This window comes from Tiliqua scincoides, chromosome 3 (assembly GCF_035046505.1).
Source record: "Tiliqua scincoides isolate rTilSci1 chromosome 3, rTilSci1.hap2, whole genome shotgun sequence".
Classification (NCBI taxonomy): Eukaryota; Metazoa; Chordata; class Lepidosauria; order Squamata; family Scincidae; genus Tiliqua; species Tiliqua scincoides.
In genome coordinates this window covers 1,584,040-1,603,426 of record NC_089823.1, presented here as the reverse complement: position 1 = coordinate 1,603,426, position 19,387 = coordinate 1,584,040, and the positions used below count along the sequence as shown (strand labels likewise).

Below are 19,387 nucleotides of genomic sequence, written 5' to 3'. Positions count from 1 at the left end.
TCAGAGCACTTTGAGGCAGCTGAAAATGGCACCCATGACAGGTCAGCGCTGCTTCCAGGAGCCGGGCAGTGCTTGCCGCTTCCAGTGGTCCCAAAGCGTTTCAATGGAACCCTTTGCACCACTTACAAGTGGCACAGAAGGCTCCGTTGGGGCCTGAGGAGCGTCACGCGTCTCCTCCAAAATCAGAGGAGGCACCCACCACTTCCGAGTCGCTCTGAAGGGCGCCACTGCACCTCCCCTTTCCTTCAAGGGGAAGAGAAGGCTTGGAATCACGCCGAGAGCGGCTGCAGGAGCACAGCCACCCTTGACGCAGATCCCCAGTGACTTGAGCGCTGCCTGCCGGGAGGAAGAGGAGGGGTGGCACTTGGGGTGGTGGGAAGTGATGTGCACCTCCTCCGATTTCAGAGGAGACGTGCACTGCTTCTCTGGCTCCAATGGAAGCCCTCAGGGCAGCGTGGAACTGCACTAACAGTGCCTGCGCTCCTGCAGCTCTGTCGGCGCAGTTCTTGGGACTCTCCAATATCAAGGAGGGTGCAGGTCGCAGCATCACCCCCAGCACAGCGCCCGGGGCATTTGCCCTGCTTGCCCTCCTCTAGGTACACCACTGAGAAAAGGTCTGCAGAATTGCATTGCACAAAAGCTATGGTGATACCATCACAAAGGAAGATTTCTTTCCTGGTGGCTCTTCTCGGTGCTCATTCATTTTCATCCTGAGTTTTCAGGCACCATCATCCAGGCCAGAAGCTGGGACAAACAGGGATTCTCAGAAGTGGGTGAGGGGCTGGACCGCCCGTCTTCTGAGCCTTCTGTGTCAGCCGTAGGGGGAGAAAAGTGGCATCAGGTTTGTACAATAACCGCATAAGCACCTGGGCTGAAATCCTAGAAAGCTGGATGCAAGTTAAATTTAAGGAGGGGGGACTCTCCATCTGTGGCTAAAATCCTGAACTACATTTGTAGAAGCAAATTGTTTTAAATGAGTGAGCTTACTTCGAGGTAAAGTCATCAGGATGTCAATAGCGGATGCTGACCACATCAGTGCTGTTCCAAGCAAGACATACGTATTGAAGCTTCTAGGTACTTCTTCAAGGAGGGAGTGGATTAGATGATCCTTTATCCAACCTTGCGTCCTGGAGGCCAGTGGCGTTCCTGGGGGTCCCCGCACCTGGGGCAACACCCAGAATTCCACCCCCACCCCCCCGTTTTGCCCCCCTTCTCCGCCCCCGCACACGTGACCTGGAAGTAATTCCGGTGACGTCGTCATCACCGCAATTACTTCCGTGCAGCTGCCTCCTCCGTTCTCCCTTCGAAAACGGGGGAACGGAGGAGGCGGCCGAGGCCGCCACGGAGCCTTCCGCACCACGGGGGTCTCCATGGCAGCGGTCTGGGGCTGCTCCCAGCTTGTAAGCTGCGCGGAAGGCCCCGTGGGGGCCGGGAAGCTGTGCGCGTCCCCTCTGAAGTCGGAGGGGGTGCGCGCTACTTCTGCTCTGCCCGAGGGACGCCCTCAGCGGTGGAGCAAGGCGACCCGGCTGGGAAGCAGCGCGCATTCCCTCCGAAGTCGGGGGGGCGCGTGCCGCTTCCGCTCCACCCCTGAGGGACACCCTCAGAGGCGGAGCAGGGGCGCCCAGGAGTGCTCCTGGGAGGCAACCGGACGCTGCCTCCCAGGCAGCGTCTCGGTGCCGACTGGACCGCCCCCTCTCCACTCCTCCTTTATAGGAGGAGATGAGATGGGCGCCCTAGAGCGTAAGTGCCACTCTAGGGTGCCTGTCTCCTATCCTCCTATAAAGGAAGAAGGGAGGGGAGGGGGCCGCTCAGTCGGCGCCCGGGTGCTGACAGAGAGGCGGCAAGCTGCCTCTTTGCAGTGCTCCTGGGTGCCTCCTCCTGGCGGGGGTGGGGCGAGGTTCTGAGGTGCGCCTGGATGGTCGGCGCCCGGGGCATTTGCCCCGCTTGCCCCTTCCTAGGTATGCCAGTGCTGGAGGCCTCTGTGCCCACTCTGGTAACTGCATTAAGGTAGGGTTGGGAGACTAGGGGGTAGCACCAAAGGTTTCATGGAAAAAGCCAGATCATAGAATCATAAAGTTGGAAGGGACCTAAAAGGTCATCTAGTCCAACCCCCTGCCTGCAGCAGGAAAACTTCCTAGAACACCTCCAACAGGTGTTTGTTGAGCCTCTGCTTAAAGATCTCCAGTGAAGAAGAGTCCACCGCCTCCCTCGGCAAGCTGTTCAACTGCCGAACCACCCTGGTGGTCAGAAAATTTTTCCTGATGCCCAGTCGTAATCTCTTCTCTGCAGTTTGTATTCCTTGGATCCAGTTCTGCTTTCAGAGGCAGTTGAGAAGAAATGTGTCCCTTCCACATGACAGCCCTTCAGGTCTTTGAAGAGAGCTCTCAGATCCCTCTCAGTCTTCTCCAGGCTGAACAGGCCAAGTTCTCTCCACCTTTCCTCGTAGGGCTTGTTCTCCAGGCCACCGATCATCCTCGTCGCTGTACTCTGAACCTGCTCCAGTTTGGCTATACCTTTTTAAAAGGTGCCTCCCTTACCTGATGCTGTGCAAGCTTTGCTTCTCCCACGCCTCAGTGTTCTAGCTCAGCATGCTCTTCACCTCCATGTTTCCTCTTCCTTTTCCAATCGAGGGAGCGGAAGGTGGAGGCCAGCGGCAGACAGAATGGCCACCCCCCACTTGCTGCCTGAGGTGATCACTTCAGTTGGCTGGCCTGACAGAGACGCGAGTCTGCAGGAACAAATCATGCTGGAATTTGTGTTCAGAGTTCATTCCTGATAGTGTCACTTTGCTGCCGCAGTTCCTGCTCGCTCTTTGGCATCAGTAATGTGGGTCGTTCCCCCCCCCCCCAAAAAAAATGCTTGTTTCCCCACCAGCACCACCACCCACCCTCAGCATCCCATCACACCCAGCAAGGCATCTTTCAGCAGACTGCTCCTTCCTTCCTTGCCTCTGGCATCTCAGAATATTTAATTCCACTGTCCAAGATGATAAGAACGTGACATTTTCTCTGGTGGGACAGGAACAGGAGCAACCGGAGTGTGTACGGCCAAAACACACACCGGGTTGGAAAGAGTATTGTGCCCAGTTCTGGGCACCCTGCTTTAAGAAAGATGCAGCCAAACTGGAGCAGGTTCAGAGGAGAGCAAGGAGGATGATCAGGGGGCTGGAGGACAAGCCCTATGAAGCAAGGTTGAGGGAACTTGGCATGTTCAGCCTGGGGAAGAGAAGGCTGAGGGGATCTGAGAGCTGTCTTCAAACACCTAAAGGGCTGTCATATGGAAGAAGGGAATAATTTGTTCTCCGCTGTCTCTGAAAACAGAACTGGAACCAAAGGGTGCAAACTGCAAGAGAGGAGATTTCCATTAGACAGCAGGAAAAAGGGCGGTTTGGCCGTGGAACAGATTGCCGAGAGAGGTGGTGGACTCTCCCTCACTGGAGATCTTCAAGCAGAGGCTCGCCAAGCACCTGCTGGAGATGCTTTAAGAGGATTTCCTGCCTAAGGCAGGGGGTTGGACGAGATGACCTATGAGGCCCCTTCCAACATAATGATTCTGTAATTCTAAGAGTGCCGTGGGGGGAGGGGCGCTTGCAGAGTTGCAGTGACACTGAAAGGTCCTGCAATGCTTTGTTCCATGAAATGCAGAAGCAGCCTGGGGGTGGGGAGGCCCTTGCAGAGTGCTGAATTGTGGTTCCACCTTTGATCATGGGGTGAATTATTCATCCCGTCTATTCTGCGACCCTCAGGTCTGTGGTTGTGAACAGCCCCCACTAAGGTTTCCGAGTTCCTGGAGTTGAGCATCACACAACTGCCCCACCTCAGAGGCTGTGTTCTTCCTGGGGGGGGGGCACGCAAGATCTGTTCCTCACTCCTTTTGTGTTGTGGCTAGCGGTGTGGCTGCCAGATACTTTCCTGAAAACCTAGGAAGATGAAGAGCCCAAGTGGCCAGCCAGGTGCCCCCAGGAGGTCCACAGAGGTAGGCGTGAAGGCAACAGGGCACTTCACTGCTGCGCCCACGGGCACCCAGCTCTCAGAGGCACTCTGTCTCCAAGTGGGGAGGGTCTCTGCAGCCCTCCTGACTAGCAGCCAGTGTGAGGCCTCTCCTGCCCAAGAGGCGGAGCAGCTGAGCTGCAGCCTGCAGCAGGAGAAGCTGCTCGGCCAGCCAGACCCTTGGAGCCAGGCCTGGGCCGCAGGCAGATGGCACCTGGCAGAGCCACGAGAAGCGTGGCACGAAGGCCCGCATGCCAGGCTGCCTGCAGCTGCTCTGCCTCTGACTTCACTGGGAACCTGGCTTCTCACGCAGGCTCCGGCGTCTCAAGATCCCCGAGGAGGCTCTTGCTGCATGAAATGGGGGAGCGGAGCAGAAAAGACTGTGGCTGAAAGCAGAGGCAGCAGGTGTGAGGCAGGCCTCCGAGCGCCCCCTGCGCAGGCAGCAGGAAGCGGCCAGGAAGGGAGTTTGGTCCACGGCACAATCCAGCCCATGGCTCTGCCGCTGCAGCGGGCCCACCCCTCCAGTTCGAGGCCCCCTTTGCAATCCACACAGAAGACAGCCAGGCTCTCCCCAGGCTTTGCAGCCCACAACCAAAGCGCCAGAACTGGGGGGGGGGGCCTTTGGGAGAAAGGGGCAAATGAATGCACAAGAAGGCAGTTGGAGGAAAAAGTGGGGAAAGGGCACCAAGGCAGGCTGGCCAGCTCCAGGATGCTGCTGCTTTGGGATCTCATGCCTCGTGTTCACGGGGCTTCAGCTTCATTGCACTGGAAGATGCACTTCTCTGCGTGGAAACTTCAGCCATTTGTATTGAAGCACATGTATACGGAGTCCCCCAAGATGGGCTGCCTCTTTGCTCCATCGTCCCTGCAGCCTCTCATTCTGCTTGACCAGCTGTCATAGCCCAGCCCATCATGCTTCCCAATTCCTACTGTCATTGCCTTGTTGGTCTCTAACCTCCCCACCCCCCTTCCACCAAGGGTGCACCCATGATTTACATGCTGGAGTCATATAATCGTACATGTGACACTCAGTGCAAAACCATGGGTAGTCCCCACCCTGCTGCTGGCTGTCTTAACTGCGTAACTATGCTTGGTATTTGCTGCCTCTCTTCTCAAGGGCAGTGTCTGAGGCCACGGCTTCTTCGACCCACTGCTCAACTCGCACAGATGCTTAACTCACGCACTTTGCCCAGGAGGCACTTGCAGCTCGTGAAAAGGGCTCTTTGCCAGTCCCGCCTGATGATGCTACCAGTCAGGGACTGAACATTCTGGGACCTTCTGCAAACAAAGAGGGTCCACCTTGAGCGATAGTAGGTCAAGGGTTGGGCTTTGCAAGGCTGGCCATTGGCCCAGGAGCTTCTGCCAGGCTGAGACATTGCTGAGCCACATGGCCCAATGTCTGACAGGCCCATAGTGTAGTCCCTGCACCGGGGAAACAAAGGCCAATTGGGGAGACGCTGGAGGGACCAACCAGCCCCCTGTGCTCCTGATCATGCAGCAAAACACACAAACACAGGTGGTTCTTCAGAGGACCTTTATTATTTCCAGCTTCCTGGGTTTATTCATGTCTTGAGCTTGTGGGGGGAGGGGCATGGAGTGCACTGGGAAGATGCACCACCTCCCTCTCCCAAACCTACGCAGCTGAAGAGGCCAACCAAGCAGCAAAAACACTGCTCTGCCTTCCAGCCCCTCTTTGAGGTTCATCCAACTGCAGGACTCATCGGCATCCACTCCCACCAAGAACAGGTTCTCTTCATGGGGTCTGCTGTGAGGCAGAGAATGCGCTGCTGCCTGGGGTGAGTGCACTTCCACTTGCGTGTGACTTGCACATTTTAAATGAAGCCAATATTACTGAAAATGCCTGAAGTCTCCAGCGCACTCTCAGACAAAGGAAACCAAAACCTCAGCAGTACTAAACCCGGACCATCTTGTCACTTGGGCAGGAGAGAAGCACTCACCCATTTCTGAGCAGGAGCAGTCTGAGAGCCCAAGGTCACGGCTGCTCCCGCACCAGGGCGTCACGCTTGGAGCATAACAGTCAAGCTGGGTGACGGCGGCAGCAGCGGGGTGGACCTCATGCCAATGCGGCTCCCTTCACAGCTCACAGCACCCAACCATTCCCACCCGAGGGGTAAACTAGGTCAATGGGTGTGTGGAAAAAGCAGCTTCCACAAAGAGACCTCAGAAGGGTTGGAGAGGCAGCAGCAAGTGGCCAAGTCGCCAGAGCACCTGCTCTGCAAGAATGTCACTGCTGGCCTCTGTGGATTGTCCCCAGGCTCGATTTGTCACGCATCAGTCACCTATTTTCAAGCCTTTCTCCACAAGCACTAGAAATCTGAGGTTCCTTTACGTGGTTTTGCAGGTGTGTGTGGATTAAAGACAGGTGAAATTTGCAGGATTCAGCACCAGATATTGAACTCTATGCTTGTGTGACGACAGGTGCCTGGAATATGCAGACCAGTGCACATGCCCCTACTGTGGGAAAGAGGGCGGCAGCAGTCAGTGTTCCTGATGAAGACTAAACCACTAGTTTATCTAGAAGAACATGCACACAGCAGCAGTTGTACAGCCACAGAAAACCATCCACTGCTGGCCCAAAACGTGTCGCTGCTCTCCAGACAGACAGACAGACAGACAGGTGCATCCCAACATCCTGGCGGCAGAAAGGATCCGGGGGGGGGTCACTTCTCAGACTGCACGTGGCTGTTGAAACCCTTGAAATGGTGCCAGCTCTTTTGCCAGGGGGCCAGCTCTGAGTGGTTCTCTCCTAGGGTGAATTCTCCTTTCGGGGATGGTCTTGGGGGGAGGGGCTGTCATGCACAGCATCTGGCCCCTGCTCAGGGCTCCCTCATCTCCCTGAGGGCAGGTCAGATGGCTTTGCCCATAATGAGCACACTCATGATGAAGACCATGGCAAAGAAGACCCACATGAAGAAGCGATCCATGACTTTGGCCACTTTCTTCCACTCCCCGGTCCGTTTCGAGGCCGCCTTCTGGTCCCGGAAGCAGCTGGTGATGTACTCGACGTTCCGAAGGATGCTGCTGTGAGGGCACCGGCACCGGCTCTTGGCATAGCTGGGTGGCTCCAGGCCCCCACACTCCCCAGCCCCAGGCACGGGGTCCACACGCGTCCCATTCCAGTTCATCTGTTCAGGAGTGCCGGGCGGTCTCTGCGAAGGAGGAGTCCGAGCCAGTGGCACGTCCTCTGGGGACGAGGCGGCTCCGCAAGGCTGGGCCTTGCCCTGAGGGTCCTCCTCAGCAGACCCACTGCTGGCCACCTGGACCCTGGGGACAAGCTCTGGCTCCCGCCTGGGGCTCTTGCAGCTCTCCCCCACCTCATAGACGAAGAACAGGCGAGCCATGTGCTGCAGGATGAGAGTCTTGGCCCACCTTGGGACAGGACGGGCCCCTGGGCCACAGTGGTGGATGTTCATGATGAAGATGGTCAAGGCGGTGGAGGCGGTGATCATGGTCATGGTGGCAATGTAGTACTTGCCTGCAATGACAGGAGCACAACATGAGCAGCTGGGGAGCAGATCTGCTTTGGGCCTGCTGGCGAAGGCCATCCTTGCATACTCAGGCGCAATTCACACCCTTGCGCACCTGTCAGCAGCCTCTGAGAGAAGACCAGAGGACAAGCGCTGCCTCCAACAGCACTGCTAAACTGCCAGGAGAAGAGAGGCCCTCCCCACAGGATGTGCTGGGTAAGCTCTGGGCAAAGCCAGTCCCCCTCTAAAATACAAACACGTGAAGTGTCCGTCAGTGTTGCATGCAAGGATTCTTGACTCAGCTCTGACTGCCACACGAGTGGCAGTAGTGAAGGCTCATTCCTTGGCCATTAAACAGACAGCATCTCCCATAAATACAAAAAACGCTGGGTGTGTGCACTGAGCTCATCTAATTCATCTGGCATGGATCAGCAAGGCTGTAAGAAACGTCCTGCTGGATTAAACCAAAGGGGTCCACCCAGTCCAGCATCCAGCGGCCGGCCAGAGGCCTGCAAGGTCCCCAAGCACGGCATCAGTCTTCCCCACTGGTGTTCCTCAGCACCTGGTGTTCCACACAGCCACTGTGACCAACAGTCATGGGTTGGTAAGACACCTTCCTCCACAGGGCGGGCCTATCCTTGAGGCCAACTGATGCAGATGGCATCAGCAGCAAACTCAGGATGCCTTTCAACTCAGGTCTGTAAATAAAGCCAGAAGTCCCACACTTTTGGGTTGGATGGCAGCAGTCAAGGAGCAGGTGCAGCTTTTGTCTGGGTGCTCTCTGTTTTGTATGGCAGGCAGCAGACCGAGGTGGCGCCAGGCAGCGTTCTGGGTCACACTGCCCCTGCACCTCCATGAATTTTTAAAGAAATCTTCTAAAATAATCCAGGTCACCAGCACCTCTCAGCAAGGTCAATGTGCCAACCTGTCCGCTAAAGCCCTGGCTTATGACCTTTCCTCAGTTCCTTGTCAGTGATTCCTAAATCACTGAAACTCGCTTCAGTCCATATTTCACAAAGGAAGTTTCTGCTGCAGCAGCTGCAGTCTCTCTCTCTCTCTCTCTCTCTGCTTTCTGCCAGGGAGGACCAGGAAGGACTTTGGGTTCATGCACATTTTCCCAAATCCTCACTCAGGACCTGCTCAGTGTCTTAGACAAGCAAGACTGGCTCCTGTCTCCATTCCAATCTGAAGTGTTGCGACTTCCGTTCACAGAGGAGGGCATCAACAGCACACAAGGCAGGCATCGCGCCACTGATCAGCAGCCCCAGTGTGGAAGGGAAAGGCCACCCGGGATGGCCGAGCTGGTACTGGTACCTTCAGCTTTTGGGGGACCCTGGGCAAAAGCCCTGCAAGGGACCCCCACTGAGGCACTTCTCACATGGTTTGCAAAGCATGCGCATGTGTCAGCCGGCCCCTGTGATGTCTGGAAACCAGATGGCAGGCCCAGATCCCCTGCTGCTGTCCCACCACCATCCCTGGTAAGCCTTCCCATTAGGACCTGGGGCCCTGTCCAGCTTACTGGGCCATCGTGGGTAGCAGATCCAGCTGGGTTAGTAAGGGGGGGAAGAGAAGACAATCCACTGCTGCCTTCTCTCCAGCACCTCTCAGTGTGCATGAAGGGGAGGCAGGCAGAAAGGCAGATGCTGGGTGCTGCCACCAGACACTTCCTAAAGGCCCCAGTGCATGACACAGCACCAAGAGACAGGCCCTTCAGGAACTGGGAGGTGACACGGGGGGGGGGGGGTGTCCACTGCTGCTCCTCCGTTATCAGCACCCCTGAGTGTCCTTGCATGCCCTGCCTGCCTTGGGGGTTGGCTGGCCTCAGCCCCGGCCCAATCAGGCTCATCTGCTAAGTCACCTGGTTGGAAAAGTGGCTCCGGCCACTACTCACCAATGAGCGGCACGTTCTCTGAGGGTGGCATGCTCTCGGCCACCAGCAGCTGGAAGACTGTGAGGGCCAGCAGCACCGTCACTCCCAGGGAGACCTTCTCCCCCGAGTCTGCTGGCAGGTAGAAGCCCAGCGGGGCGAGGAAGGAGATCATGACGCAGGGCAGGAGCAGGTTGAAGATGTAGAAGGAGGCCCGCCTCTTGAGCAGCAGTGTGTAGGTGATGTCTGGGTAGGGCTCTGAGCAACAGCCGTAGGTGACGACGCTCCGCTTGGCCGGCATGCCCAGCACCTCCCACTCCACGTTCTCCACAAAGTCCGTCAGGTCACCCGTCTCCATGCTGTTGAGAATGTCAATCTGGTTCCCATTGTACGTCCAGGAGCCAAAGGTCAGGCGGCACTGCTGGCCGTCAAAGGGGAAGTAGGAGACGTCCACCTTGCAGGAGCTTTTGGTGATGGCTGGAGAGTCCCACATGATTTGGCCGTCGTGGCGGATCACCACGTTGGTCTCCATGGAGCCAGTGAACTGGTCATCAGCACTGGTGAAGTAAGGAAAGGAGAGGGGTAAGCTGGGGGGTCCCTGACCACCTTTTAAGGGCTTCTGTCACTGACTTGCAAGCATCAGAGCGGCCTCGCTGGAGCAGGCCAAAATGGGCCTTCCTGGCAAGCCTCCTGCTTTCCACCCAGATGCCGCTGAGGACCCCCAAGCGGAGCCTGCAGGCCACAGTCCTCCTGCACTGTTTGCACCACAGAGGCAGACCTGGATCTGAGCAGGGAGGATTCACTTTTCTTCCACTGAGTGAACAGGGCTAACAACAACCATGGATAAACTGGACTTACTTGATCCTTCTACATGCAAACTCCATGCCAGGGCTGCAATCTTATGCAAACTTCCTTGAGAGGAAGCCCCACTGAAGACACTGGGGCTTCCACCCAAGTAAACATGTCCTTGGATCAGTGGTGCTACTGGGGTTTGCGTCACACTGTGTGTCACTCCCCCCCCATGGACCGCCTCCCGTGCAGTGGGCATGGCAACGCCCTGAGCAGTGGGTGTGGTGATCCACCATTGCCCCGCCCCCTCTGGTATTTTGGCTATAACTTTTGAAAGGACAGATCTATTTCAGTGCAGTTTGTTTCACTGCATTCTGCATGACATGATATATGATGGTATTTTTAAAAAATACCAAGATTTCAAAAAACTCTGGCCAGTAGCGGTGTCACCTCCCCATGTGTGTCACCCAGTGCAGCCTGTACCCCTGTAGCGACACCACTGCCTTGGATTGCCCTACACAAACCAGACTCCTTCCAGCCAGCGCAGCCCCCTACTCTCCACACCCAGAGAAACCCACTTGTTGTACAGGACAATGTCTGGCCTCCAGACGTAGGTGCTGGGTATCCGGATGGTGTCAATACCATCATAAGCTTCCTTATCCCAGCCCAGATAGGCATCCACCCACACCTGCCGAATCCACAGGTACGCTGTCAAGATTTGATTCCTCTCATCCTGGAACACAAGAGAAAAATGACTCAGCCAACAAGCAAGGAGGGGAGTGTTGCTCTTTGCAGGTACAAAACACAGTTGGCTCTGGAGAGGAACGTGACAGCTCTTCATGCCAGGCCATTTCTGGCCTCCAGGGACAGCCAGGCTTGTGTGGAAGGAGGACTAGCGACTTCTGGTGGTTTTGTAACAGCTGTTCATTTCCAGATATACACAGTTGACTTGGGGAGAACACAGATTGGAGTGTGTGCACATGCACTCGCTTCCACCGTTCCTCCAAAGAGGAAAGATGGAGGGGAGGGGAGTGCTGAGCTGCAGCATTGGGTCTTGCATAGAGCAGAGACTGGCACATCATAGGGGGGCAGCATTTGGCAGGCCAAGAGGTTTTGGGTCGGACCTGGGGAAACCTGCTTGCTTACCTTATACAGGATTGTGTTGTACACACACACACACACACACAGGCATTGCTATAGAAATTATCATCCTCACTGGATTATCATCCTCATTGTAGTCCCCAGGCTGGAAGTGCCTGGAGTGTGGACGGCTGAGGGAAGGCCTGTCTTCTCCAGGAAGGGGCACAGTGAATGCCCCAAGGGGGGCTGGCAAGAGGCCTTGCCCTGGCCAGGGAAGTAGGCTACATCACACTGGGCAGTCCCAAGGAAGACCCTCCTTCCCCACCAGAACCACTGCCTGATTGGAGCAGGACACACAAGGACCCCATGCCATTGGGCACAGCTCTCAGACTGTGTGGTGCTGTGGACTCCCACCAGCCACCACTGCGCCTCTTCCGCCCCAACCTGCAGGGACAACCATAGTCAGCAGTGGCATCTACCCTGGATGTGCAAAAGGCTTGTTACCATGTCGATGATCTGAGAGAGGGTGACCTGGAGGGTGACATTGAGGACTCGGTCCGTGTCTTCTGCAGGCCGCAGAGCACTGGAGTAGTTGACAAACAAATCGTTGAACAGCTTGTAGGCAAACTTGCCCTGAGCCGCCAGGCAGCCTGGAAAGGGGGAGAGCGGGGGGGAGAGCGGGGGGGGAAAACCAGGCAATGCTTAAGAAGGCTTGGAGAGCAGGGCGGGCTCAGTTCCTTTCCCCACCCAGACCAGGTGAAAGCATCCAAACAGGTACGTCTTTCAAGGGCTGCTTCCTGTCACATGTGACGACGACTGCAAAGGCCTTGTCATGCTTCAAGTGGTGCTTATCTGTCACAAGCTGCTTTCAGATGGCTGAGGAGGCTTCTGAGTGTTTAGGAAGGACATAAAACAACTGAGATGCTTGTATGTCTCAGAACAATCCACTGCCAACCTTGGCTCCAAGTGTGTGCACCACAATGCAAGTATGTTCACACACGAGACAAGTGCACACATGAATGTCTGGACAGTGACTTTCATATAACACTCAAATTTTCTGTAAATTGTGAAGCAGCTCCAGGAGTGGCAAGTTATCCGGGCAGGACAGAGACCGGACGCTCCAGGGAGGAAGCGCTCACAGCCCCACCCCTCCACCTCTGGTCTCCTTGGTCATGCTCCTTCTTCAGGAAATGCTGTGTTTTTTTTAAAGACTGTGGGCCCTTCAGGGTCACAGCACCACACCCTCACTCCTTTTGCTTCGGAAACTGCTTTGTGAACTTTTTTCTGACTGTGGAGAAAGTGCCTTTCCCATCACCAAACAACCACCCACCGAGAACTGAGAAAGGCGGGCCCTTCTTCGTGCTCTGTGTACAAGTTAAGCTCTGACCAGCACCCAGAGAGCCCAGTCCAGAAGATCCAGCTTAGAAACACAAACACTCTGAGTTGCTGTGCCACTGCTGGACCCGTCAAGGTGAGCAGAAGCTGATGGTCCCAGCACCCGCTCCCCGGTTCAGTCAGTCCAGCCCTGGCCGGCAGTAGCGCTCCGAGGCTCTCTCCAAGGCCCCCTGAAGGGCAGACACTGTTCTGCCTTGTGCCGCACCCTCCCCTCCATGAAGACCTGCTGACCTGCACTGGCCCCTCGGCCCTTGGAGCCTGTGGGTGGGGGAGCCACCCCTGCCAGGAATGCAGAACCTCTCAGGGCCCCCCCCCCTCTGGGCTGGGAAAAGACCACTGCCAGCTGGGGGGAGGGGCAAGGAGCCACCACTCCAGAAAGTCACATCTCCGGGCCAGAAACTGGATGGGTGGGGGCCCGCCCTGCACTGCACTGGAGAGACTGCCTTCCAAGCTGCCAAGGGATCCCAGCTGGAGTTCCCTGGCTCCTGAGACTGCGGTGGGGGCAGGTCTTCGGTCTCCCACCAGCAGGCTCACAGCTGCAGTGCGGGCTGCCGCCACCAGGGCCCCTCGGAGCTCAGCCCCCCGCGGGCAGGGCGCAGGGGAAAGGGGGCCATTGGTACCCGGGCATTTGCTGCCTAATCAGGGATGCTGCCAGCCCCGCCACAACGGGGCTGGTGGGGCACTGCTGAGGCCACCCGCGGGGCAGCCCCGAAGCCTTTGCCGGCGGTCTCCGGCCTCCCCACCCTGCTCCGCCGTCCCCTGCTGAGTCCCCCCCCGCAAAGGGGCCCCAGAAAACTCTCTCCGAGGCCCCGCCGGGCAGAGGCGCCTCGCCGCGCGTCCTCCCGGCCGCCTGAAAGTTTAATGACGGTGTCCCGTTTCGCTGGCAGCCGCGGCTCCGTCCTGTCCCGGCGCCCGCCCGCCGACTGCAGCGGGCCTGCCTCCGAGCAGACACGCGCCGGGTCGGGCTGCGGCTGCACTGCCGGCCGCGCCGACGGGCTGCAGCGGGGCCGCTTCCGAGCAGGGGCCGCTCCGCGCGAAGACCCCGCGCGCCCCTCTGCCCCCGGGCTCACCGCGACGCTTACCTGGAGCGCAGCCCGGGCCGAGGACAGCCGCGCAGAGCAGCACTGCGGCGCCCGCGCCGGGCCGCATCTTCTCCCCGCAGCCGGCCGGCCGGCCCGCCCCGTCGAGCCGAGCCCGCAGCACGCTCCACCTCGGCCCTGGCGGCCTCCCCGCAGCTGGTGCGGGCAGGGAGGGAGGAGGGCGGGGCCGGGGGCGGAGCGGAGCGGAGCGGAGGCGGCGCTGCCCCGCCAGGTGGTCTGCATGGTCCCTTTGATCACTTCCAGTGTCTTGCCAAGCAAGCAAGCAATGGACTACCAAAGAGGGAGAACAGACTGTGGCTGTGGGCAGTTCATTCTCTGTTAGTCCATGGGGGAGAGCTTGGGAGACGGACCACCAGAGAGGGCAGAGACCAGACCACCCTTAGCTGCATTCTAGTCCACAACAATTCCAATTTTTGCCTCAGTGGTCTGTGGGCTCATAAAGGTTGGGAACCACTGCTATAGAGTCAGCCAATCGGAAGTAGAGACGTGGTATCCAAGAGGTATCTTGAGCAGGGCCCTCTCTATTCAAGCCTCACTGGGTTTATGCTGAGTGGCTGAAAATGGCCTTGGGCATTTCTCTGGTACAAGTGAATGTGTTGGGGACATGTAGGTTGCCAAGTTGGAAACGACCCTGGTTGCTGCTATTGAGTGGGTTGATTTCTCCAGATTCCCCATTGCAGCCCTTGCTGAAGATCTACCCAATATGCTGAGCTCTAGCATAGCAGCTTGCTGAGGAGATCCTGGGCAATCAGGCACCCCTAACAAATTTTCTGGACACCTTTAAGGGTCTGGTTCAGGTGTTAATGGAGGTGACAAGAGTGGGGATTTGGTTGTACAAATTTCTCACCATTCTGACTGCGGCAGTGAAAAGCACCACAGTGAGTTGATCATCCAGGTCTTCACCTGCTTTTCTCAAAATGTGCCACGACTGACTCCTTCCTGCCTGCCATCTGATAATTTCTAGATTTGTTTGAAAATACCATCAGCAAACACATCAGACAGAAGGAGACATTTGGGTTATTTGGTTAAAGATCAACATGGAAAAAGGAAAAAAGAAATGGGAAAAGGAATTCCTTACTGTGAATCTCCTGTTCTGGAGAGAGGGAGGGGGCATTCGTCACTCATGGGGTAGCCACTCCCACTGCACAAGTAGGGCCAGACTTGTTCAGGTCTCCTCCCAGGGGGGGCTCCCAGCCTGGAATATGGAGCCGGAGCCAGGAACCTCTCTGTCTGAGCCATCTTTGGTGCCCCTGCTCACCATTGGGATCACCATGAGAAGAACTGGACCAGGCAGGCAAGTCACAGCTTGAACAGGTCAGGGGTTGGGAGAGGCTGATTAACTGCCCTTCCCCAAACAACCCTATCCTAGCTGGACCAGAGGGAAGGCATGCAGCAGCTCCTTTGGCCATGGACTGTTGAGGGTGTCCACACCCTCTGACCCCTCCATCTCTCCCTGTGACAGGAACCTCAATAGTTGAGTGTTTTCCTTTGAGGCAAACAGATCCACCTTTGGGTTTCCCAGTCAGGAGCAAATCTCCCTGAAAACCATGGGATGGAGGTGCCAGTCAGCCTCACAAGCCTGTCAGCAAGTTTGTCAGCTGTTGTCTGCTCAGCCAGTCCGTGGCAGCATTCCTTTCTCCAGCCAGGTGCTCTGTCCCAATCAACCTAAGATGGGACTCCGCCCAAAGGAAGAGAAGGGTGACCTCCTGCATCAGCTTCTGAGATCTTGAGCAGGGCCTTGCCCATTTACGTAGGCCTTGGCTGTCATTGAGTCTGTGCAGACCAGGACATGCTGTCCTTCCAGGACAGCCAAGTGAATTGCCCTGAGTTCTAGCCAGTTTATGCTGTGGCTGCTCTCCAACTTGGACCAAATCCCCTGCACTAGGGTTTTGTCCATATGAGCCGCCCATCCCCGTAAGCTCACATCTGTTGTAATTGTGATGCACCTGGGAACCCCCATACTGATACCCTGACTGAGCCTGCCTGGTGCTAGCCATCAAGTCCAGGTTCGACCACAGCAACTCTGGGACCTTGACCGTGCCGGGAATCCGGCATTCTATGTGATAAAGAAAGGGCCTCAGGATGCCCTGCAGGTGTTGAAGGTGGAAGTGCGCCCTGGGCACCACATCTTGGCAGGAGACCACCATACCCTGAAGTCTGGCCAGGATCATGGTGTCCAACCATCTGGCTTTCTGTGCCTTGAGCAGTGCTAACGTAAGGGAGACTTGCCTGTCCGGGGACAATGAGAGCTTGAAGGTCCTTGTGTTGAGCAACAGACCCAAATGTTCCAACTCCTGGGAAGGTATCAGGGAGGACTTTTTCTTGTTGACCACAAAACCACGGTCCCGAAAACACTTCAAGATCATGGACAGATCTATGAGCAGCTGTTCTCTCAAGGAAGACCTGATCAGAAGGTCATCCAGATATGGAAACAGCGCTGACCTCTGAAGCCAAAGATATGCCACTAACGCGACTGTGATTTTGGTGAGAACTCGTGGAGCTGCAGTCAACCCAAATGGCACAGCTCTGTATTGATAATGGAACTCCCCATAACAAAACCTGAGGAACTTCTTGTGGTGCATGAATGGGGACATGAAGATACGCCCCGGACAAATCTACGGAAGTCAGGAAGTCCTGCTCCAGAAGGGCTGATGCTATGGACCTCCATGTTTCCATCCTGAACTTCCTCTTCCTTAGAAAGTGGTGTAGCCACTTGAGATCCAGGATTGCCCTCATCTCCCAATTCTTCTTTGGGACTAGGAATAGTACCAAGTAGACCCCCTGACCCCTCTGGCTGGGGGCAACCACCTCAATGGCTCTGATGTGTGTCAGCTATTCTGTTGCCTTCAGCTTTTGCTGGTGCTTGACTGGATCCCTCAAAAATGGGACCTTCCAAAAACGTTTGAGGGATTTGAATGTCCAGTGCATACCCCCTGGACACCGTTAGGCGTACCCAAGTGTCTGACATAGTAGCATGCCAAACATCAGCGAAAGCCAAGAGGTGACTCCCAATAGGCAAGGCATTGCCCCTGATCCTGGTGTCATACCAACTTCTGCTCCTTTCCTGTTCTGTGGCTCCCAGAGCTGGAGGTCCCGGAACCTCTCTCTTTTGGGAACAACCTGCTCTTATTCCACTTGCTTCGTCCCCTGCCAGGTGGATCTCTGGCCCTGCTGCCAGAACCTGAGGCTCGAAAGGGCTGATTCCTAGTTGAGGGATGTATCAACCCTGCTATTGCAGGAGTCCTTAGGCCCCCCTTCCCCTTCTTATGGTAATAGTGTTTGAGGAGATAACCACTATAGGCGTGTCCACAGAAGGCACTTTGAGTTGCTGCATGGTCTTAGTAGGTAGAATGTACAGTTGGTCAACAAGCCTGGAGTTGTGTTTTGGGTGGATGGGATGAGCCCATTCACCCTCCACAATTTGCTGGAAGGATTCTGGGAAGGGTACAGATTCCGACTTATTGGGGCCCTGGCAAAAAAGTAACTACGCTTTGCTCGCTTGCACTGGATCCTGCCTGGGAGCTCTGTTCAGTAGGACCCAGATCCAATGCTTGGGAAGCCTTGGACTGATCCCTGGGGTATTGGACCAGATGAAAGAGTCTTTCCAGTTTGTGGCAGTTTGCCCTCCTCCTTCTTCCCTCTCAGATGATGATGGGTTGAACTGAGGCCCAAAGTTTCCCCCTTTACCCTGCCCCTGGGAATTAGGGGCTTGAAGTAGGATGGCTTGGTTCTACCATACTTTGCCCTCTTGGGGGGAAGGATGGGAGAGCTAGAGGAGTCCCAGAGGTCTTCTGCAAGGCTGTGTTTGCGCTTGCTTTTGACTTTGCATGGGACAGGGATGGGCTTCCTGACAAGCCCTTACGATCTCAGGCATGTGTGCTTGGAGCACCCCATCCACTTCCTCCTTAACTAGCAGCACCAGTCTGACTTTCCTCTGGGGCTTCCCCCTAGACCCGCTTGACTGCCTTGGTGGGGGGGTTTGATCTTGTCCCTCCCCCTCTGCAGAAGAGTCACTAACGCCTGTACCTGGGCAATCCTCCTCCCCCTCAGTCACCGGGAAGATGGCTTGCCTGCTGCCCAGCCGTGCGACTGAAGCCCCAAATGGGGGAAAGCTGGGTGCTGCATTGCGCTGCTGTGGCAAGGGTCTGGGGCTAACCACCACTCCGGACCATGCTGGAGGCTGGTGCAGTGGTGGCAGGCCCAGGGGGGCTCGCGTGTCTGTGTGCTCTGCCGCTTGCTGTGCATGGCTCTGCCTGCTGCTGGTAGATAGGCTTCCACTGGGTCCTAGCAATCTCCTGCATGCTGGGTAGGCCTGGGACCCTCTTCTCCTTCCTCTCATGTGGCATGGGGAAGGAAGGCACCACCGTGCTAGAGTGGGTGGGAAGGGGGGTTGGGTGGGTGGAGATGAAGTCTCTGGAAGAGGCAGGAGTCCAAAGTGGAGGCCTGAGGAAGGCTGAGCTGCAGGAGTTCAGCCAAAGCACGTTCTTCCTCTGTGCAAGATTGAGCAGGACTGGGCACCTTCCCCTGGGAGATCTGAGCAAGTCCGGCCCTATCTCGTGCAGTGGGAGGGGCTACCCCATGAGTGACAAATGGCTCCTCCCTCTTCCAGAGAACTCTTGGGTCAATGTTTTCCAGCCCCAGTATCTTAAAAACTGATCAGCTAGAAACAATGCTTCATCTTTTATCAGTCCTTTACTACACCTTCCAGAAAGTCAGCCATCCTTGCACAGAATAATAATAATAAATGCTTGTGGTTTTTATGGACATACAGTCCTCACAGCAGTATTATGCCCGCATTTCAGCCAGGGAAGACTGAGGCGAAGAGGGTCTGGCCCACTTATGGCTGTTTAGTGAGTTCATGGCAGAGATAAGAGTCAACTCCGGGAAGTCCTGATTCACAATCTCGTTTCCTTGCCACAAAGTCTTGCAGCACCTTCAAGGCTAAATGTCACTACACTGTACTCTGGTTGATGAGTCCAAATGTTGGCTGCCTGGAACCTCCAAGAGAGGCAGCCTGTCTCAAAGGCGCCTGGCTACTGTTAAGAATAGGACACTGGTCCAGGTGGGGCATTACTCTGATACAGCAGGGTTCTGCTTATGCTCTCAAACTCTGATAGCATCTTGGTTGTCTTGGGCAGGGGTCTCCAAACCCCGGCCCAGGGCAGATGCGGCCTGTGGCAAGCCTCTATCTGGCCTGCGGCCAACCTCTTGTCCCCTGAAAGCCTCTGGCCTGCTCAACTGAACATGACCTGCACTGTGCTCTGATTGTGTCTGGAGGGTTCTGAGGGCCAGAGAGGTTGAATGAATGAGCCCATTCATTCATTTATTCACTCATCTAAGTACCATCTCTAATTTATTTATTTAAATTTTATATTTAAATTTTTTTCCCAGCCCTCAAAACCATGCCAGATATTTGATGCGGCCCTCTGGCCAAAAGGTTTGGAGACCCCTGGTCTTGGGTATTAAAAGGGCAGGACCTAAATGGAAAACACACACTGCATGGATCCCATTGCACAGTGCCCACCCCCTCCCTTGGCATAAGGAGTGACCCCCTAACCTAAGGCTGCCCATGGCCTGGCAAACAAGTGCCATGAGGATCTGCTCTGGAAAGCAGGGCTGGTCAGATTTATTTTTTTTTAAAGGGGAAGAAAAAACAGTAATCAGGAAAATGCTGTGAGC

At 56.0% G+C, this 19,387-nt stretch overlaps 1 protein-coding gene across 1 annotated transcript; it reads right to left on the bottom strand.

Moving 5' to 3' along the window:
- Window positions 1-5,509: 5,509 nt before the first annotated feature.
- CHRNA10 (cholinergic receptor nicotinic alpha 10 subunit) lies at window positions 5,510-13,770 on the bottom strand. Its single transcript, XM_066620713.1, has 5 exons — window positions 13,691-13,770; window positions 11,718-11,863; window positions 10,712-10,866; window positions 9,369-9,901; window positions 5,510-7,485 (listed from the first exon to the last, which is right to left on the bottom strand). The coding sequence occupies exons 1-5, from the start codon at window positions 13,755-13,757 to the stop codon at window positions 6,857-6,859; spliced, it is 1,530 nt and encodes a 509-aa protein (XP_066476810.1). The 5' UTR covers window positions 13,758-13,770; the 3' UTR covers window positions 5,510-6,856.
- Between the last annotated feature and the right edge of the window lie 5,617 nt (window positions 13,771-19,387).

What these genes read in the sequence shown, in the direction of transcription:
- CHRNA10 (XM_066620713.1), bottom strand. Translation starts at nt 13,757, where the DNA reads ATGCGGCCCGGCGCGGGCGCCGCAGTGCTGCTCTGCGCGGCTGTCCTC. An exon ending in TCTCTCAGATCATCGACATG is followed by an intron (nt 10,867 to 11,717) that starts GTAACAAGCCTT and finishes CTTGTGTTCCAG; the next exon opens with GATGAGAGGAATCAAATCTT. An exon ending in GACATTGTCCTGTACAACAA is followed by an intron (nt 9,902 to 10,711) that starts GTGGGTTTCTCT and finishes TTACTTCACCAG; the next exon opens with TGCTGATGACCAGTTCACTG.